General features: G+C 42.9%; 1 protein-coding gene across 14 annotated transcripts in view; it reads right to left on the reverse strand.

Moving 5' to 3' along the window:
- Positions 1-242: 242 nt before the first annotated feature.
- The window catches only part of LOC147030040 (uncharacterized), a 244532-nt gene continuing 239025 nt past the window's right edge, over positions 243-5749 (reverse strand). For 13 of the 14 annotated variants that reach the window (XR_015056195.1, XR_015056193.1, XR_015056194.1 and 10 more), the window contains one exon: positions 243-1230. Coding sequence is in view for 1 of the 14 variants with exons in the window: in XM_085873734.1 (XP_085729860.1) it covers positions 1130-1230 (101 nt within the window). In the remaining 13 variants the exon portion in view is untranslated. Of the gene's footprint in view, positions 1274-5749 lie in introns of all 14 variants that reach the window. The other variant, XR_015056184.1, reaches the window with a different exon arrangement.

Raw genomic sequence — 5749 nt, forward strand, 5'->3', positions numbered from 1 at the left:
TGTTGAGAGTACAGGTTTTTGGTGTTGAGAGTACAGGTTTTTAGTGATGAAAGTATAACTTTTTGGTGTTGAGAGTTCAGGTTTCGGCTGTACTGTATTGTGAAGGAATGTTTGTTCGCCTTTCCAACACTCAATGCCATCGAATCGACATTGGTTCTTTGCATGTGTTTGTGGCACCCACCGACTGCCAAAATAACTTCCATCAAGTTTGGAGTAAACAGAAAACACCATGAATTGCACCTCCTAAAGAAGAAGCGTTTTTATTTCACCGAGCTGGGTTTTTGTTGTTGTTTTTACAGCGCTCGTTGTGTAGACGAGTTCACGTTGTTCGCGGCTCGTACAAGGTGTGCAAACACCGCCCATGCAGGCAATTCCCCGCTGTATTTACTTTGTGCAAGCGGCGCACAAAGCCTGCTGGTGGGGAGTCCGTCCGAGGGAGCCGGCTGCACTCAGCGACGCAAGCAGGTTGAGGACTTCAGGGAAAAGAGGGGACCGGGAGGGAGGGGCACAAAAGGATGAGGTAATGGTCAATTGTAGGGAGGAGGTGCAGGGAGGTTCTGTCCGAGTTGTGCGGGTGTGGAATTATGATGGGCTTTGGCACAAGAGGTGGAGATCTTTACAAGGCACACGCGTACACGTGGGAAGGGGCATTCACAGGGGGGGGGGGGGGGGTGGAAGGGGGCTCCCCCGAGAAGGCAACACACTCTTGGCTAAATGAAGAGTAGACATCCAAGGATCGAGGCAGGAGGGGCGCAGCAGGCGCGGGAGGACTGGGAAGTTGGGTTGGGGTTGTGTGGAGGGGGTGTAGGGGGGCAGGATAATGCCCGAACTGCCCTCTGTGACAACTGCTTGTCTTTGGGCCGTGGGAACACGACTAGCCCACCGTTCACAGCTAGTCCCGAGCGCCACTCCCTCCGCCCTTGCCCCCCCCCTCATCCGATGTCCCTCTCTTCTCTATGCACAGCCTCCGACGTTCCCTGCCCGGCAATTAGGCAACGGAGGAGCCTTGAGGCTGGGGAAGCCTCCCGCCACCATTGTGCAGTGAGCGTTGTCCGCAGGAATGCCAGAGCGTATCCCGGGAGAGGAGAACCACCATCAATAGGAGCCCAAACGCACCGCCCCTTCACCATCAGGAGGCGTGGAGTGACGGCGCGCGGCGACTCCACCAGGGGAGGGACCGCGCCGAGGGTCCTGGTCTGTGCTCCTGACCGAGGCGGTCCCGTCGGCGACCTGCAGACAAGGGGAGGGGTTTAGAAAGGGGGAGGGGGAAGGGCTGGGTGACAGGTGGATTGTTTTTCTTACACTTGCGTCATAACCTGCGCATGTTGAGTCATCAAATGATGAAGAGTGCACATAATGCATTTATTTTTGAGAATCACATCCACGACATGTCAGATTAAACAAGCGAAAACATTGGAGATTAATCAATCCATGAAAGATATAATAACAATCAACCCTTGCTGTCGTTAATATGCTTTTGTTCTGCGGCAAGATGTTTCAGCCCTCAACCATTTGCCGTGAAAACGTCCATTACAAACCGATTTGTGGATACTCTGTCAACGGATGCATAATGACTTGTGACCAACTCAAACTGGACAGATTACCTTTACAAACAAGTGAACGTAATGTCAAAAACGAAGGTCCTTGACCAGAGCAATGGTCACACAGTTGGCCATTTGACTAGCATGTCTGTTCTCTGTCTGAAAAACTACCTCTACGTCCACTACCTTTATTACCCCACACACTCAAAGCAAAAAGCGGGATTAAGCAATTGGTTCATGTCCATCCGTCCATCTGTTGGTCTTGTCAGTTTATAATCGAGGAACAACTTATTTGAATTGAATGTTATATTTTGAACACGAATCGTTGCATGGATAGGAAGACAAACCTGCCGTTTAACGTACCTTGGCTGAGAATTCATCCCAACCACACATGCACAGAGAGGAGTGAGATGATTTTTAAGCGGTGAATCCGCTTCAACATTTGGTACGTCCTTCCTTCCATCTGTTTCAATATAAGCTTTGCCTATTTCTTATTAAAAATGCCAAACTGCACCTCCTCCTTGAGATATGGGTACAATTTTTTTTACTCTGTCTACCTGCCTGGCAGTCAAACACAAAATAGAAAATCATTCCAAACAAAAAAAACTTACTGTTTTTAAGGACGTCATAAAGAACAAAAACAACAGGCATGGATAACTAAAGTACATGTCAGATAGGGTGGTGTCATAGATACTGGGTAAAAAGGCGGTAAAATCAAGAATTTATTTATATACACCTTTAAGTCTCTTTAAATTTTGAATCAAATTGAATTATACACTCGACTTTAAAAAAAAAACAAATCTTCTTCTTAATACCTTTAAGAACCATGCAATGTATCAATTATATAGCATGAAAGGGTGTGGCATGTGTTTCAGGTTAAAGAAGATTCCCCTATTATGGGTATGTACCATCATCTCCATAAACTCATCTTTATCGTCGCCATCATCAACATCGCCATTGCACGATTGGATCAACTTTATCATTATTATTATTAAAAGGTAAATTTCATGATCTAAATTACTCAAGAAAATAACAACTTTATTTTATGTTCTTCATTCAGGAAAGTAACCTCGGTGTTGGCTTAACGGTTCAGGTGGCTGGCTTTAGATCTTACGGTCTTGAGTTTGAGCCCCTGTTGTGATGTTAAATAACTCCAGGTGGGTTGATTCAGCCTGTCATTCTGAGGTTGGCAAAATGATTCCAACTTACTGATAACAGGGGCACTGCATAAGTAGCACAGCCATGCTCCCAGCAATGATGCAACCAGCAACCACAGGCTGCATATGATTTAATAATAACTCAAGAAAATAAGCTTCATTTAATGTTCTTAAATAACTCTTTTATTCCTGAAAATAAATAACACAAAAACAATGCACAAACATGTTAATTAAGGGTACAGTTTGGACAAATTTTAAGGTTAAAGTCCCTCACCCTATTTTCCCCATTACTCCCTAAGTTTGCAGATTTGCGGTTCGTGTGGATTTTCAAGAAGGTAACCGCCACGAACGGCAATGCCCTCCTGTATATACTTCAACACTGTGCAGGGTATCATGTCCTATGAACTCTCGAGCACCTCTATCACCAAAGGTGGACGGGATTATGTTTTCACCGCCTCTGTTTGTTTGTCTGTTTTTGAAGAAAATTGAAATTTTTAATCAAATGTTGACTGCCTCCGTTTGTTTATTACTTGACAAAAAAAAAATGTTTTTTTTTTTTGACAAGTTTGTTGATCGCTTCCATTTGTTTTTGTTTGTTTGTTGGTTTGTTTGTTTGTCTGCTCGCCTCCAGCCCAAACCGCTCAACCGATCGCTCTAAAATTTTTGGAGATTCATGTCACCGACCCTCCGACTGTTCCGCGTTGAAGTTTCATAAAACCTGGTCGACCAAAAAGGTCAACGCATAGGCCAATAGGCCAATTTGAGCCAAATTTTCTAAAATCCTCAAATTTCATCCGATTGACTTGAAATTTGAACAGGATTTGCAAATCAGGTTAAAGAATTCAACCACTGATTACTATTGAGGTTAACATCGGACAAATAGTCAACATAGGCAAGAAGGTCAACCCAACATCGGCCAAAAATTTAAATTGCTTCTAAAATTGTCAATTTTCATTAGATTGACTTTAAATTTGAAGACCATTTGCATATCAGGTTGCTGAACTCAACCACTTATTAATTTTCAGGTCAACATCAGCCAAAAGGCCAATTTGGGCCAAAATTTCTAAAATCCTAAATTTCCATTCGATTGACTTGAAATTTGAAGAGCATTTGCATCATCAGGTCGTTGAATTCAAACACCAATTATTTTTGAGATCAACATTGGCCAAAAGGTCAACATAGATGAAAGGGTCAACCTCGACCGAATTTCTAAAATCATCAATTTTAATCTGATTAACTTGGAATTTCAAGAACATTTGCATATCAGCTCACTGAACACAACCACCAATTATTTTTGAGGTCAGGTCAGGTCAGGTATGACAGCATGTGTCAGAACAGTGCGTCACTGCATCCACTTTCCGCCGGTACTCAAGGGGCCTCTGTCTGGCAATTCCCCAGGCAGATGCTTGGCCCAACCCCATCTCCTTGAGATGCTGATCAACTTGCTGCAATCCAACCATGAGGCATATGGTTGGCCCATTGGCCTCCTCCACTCATGAGGCTCCCTCGCTGAGAGAATTTGGTGAGCAGGATCAGCGTCAGGAAAATGAGCCATATGTCCATACATACGCAGCTGATGCTCACGGACTTTGCAGGTAACAAATCTCATTTGAGTCTCTCTCAGCAACCGCTGGTTGAACACAAAGTCTGACCAGCGATAGCCAAGGATTCTCCGAAGAGACCTGGTACCAAAGGAATTAAGTCTCCGTCTCAGATCCCTGGTCAGAGTCCAAGTTTCACATCCATAGAGCAAGACTGGAAGCACCCAGGACCTGAAGACTAGGAATTTTGCCCTCCTGTCCAGGTACTGGCAGCGCCACACCCCATGATCCAGTGAATCCACGACTCCCCAGGCCCACATGCCAAAGCAGATGCCAAAAGGTCAACATAGGCCAAATGGTCAACAAATTAGGATCACTTTCTAAAATCCTCAATTTGCATATGATTGACTTGAAATTTGAACAGGATGTGCATATCGGGTCAATGATTCAACACCAATTAATTTTAAGCTCAAAAGGTCAACAATGGCCTAATTTCTTAAACTGACAGATAGGGCCAAAATCTAAATCTACATATATACATATATATACATATATATATATATATATATATATATATATATATATATATATATATATATATATATATATATATATATATATATATATATATATATATATATATATATATTCACGATACCCGTGCACATGCACGGGGTAGCAGTACAACATAGCTGGTAGCAGATGACAGACCGTACACGGGGAATGACAGAAATACGCATTGTGCAAAATGCAAGTGGTACTATGGAACGCCAAGACTTCCCAAAGATTATCGGCATGTCTGCTAAGTGCCACAGCAATTTCGTAGGGATCGTGTGACGGCGAGCCGAGTTTTTAGTGTGCAAGCTTGGTATTATAATAGAGATGTCAATCACTTAACTAACATTAATAATATATATATATATATATATATATATATATATATATATATATATATATATATATATATATATATATATATATAAACAATATCTCTTCTTCTTCTTTCGGCTGCTCCCGTTAGGGGTCGCCACAGCGGATCATCCGTATGATCCGCATAGTGATTTAGCACATGTTTTACGCCGGATGCCCTTCCTGACGCAACCCTGGTCGCCTCTTACGACACAGGGATATGCTACACCTATTCTAACCGGGGTATACACCGGCCCAGTATACTGGTACTCATTTCGCGAACCTCGGAAGGATGACAGGTTGAGTCAACCCCCTGGTGTATTAATTCAGTGGCCCAACGGGGCTTTAAATCAGGACCTCTTGGACCCCAAGCCGCTGCCCTAACCACTGTGCCAACACCAGGCTATATTAAAACAATATATAGAGTGGGGAGAACAAGTATTTGATACACTGCCTATTTTGCAGGTTTTCCCACTTCCAAAGCACGTAGAGGTCTGTAATTTTTTATCATAGGTACACTTCAACTGTGAAAGACGGAATCTAAAACAAAAATCCTGAAAATCACATTGTATGATTTCTAAATAATTAATTTGCATTTTAT

This window comes from Eptatretus burgeri, chromosome 3, assembly GCF_056783735.1.
Source record: "Eptatretus burgeri isolate ZD-2024b chromosome 3, Ebu_testis_v1, whole genome shotgun sequence".
In the NCBI taxonomy this organism is placed as follows: Eukaryota; Metazoa; Chordata; class Myxini; order Myxiniformes; family Myxinidae; genus Eptatretus; species Eptatretus burgeri.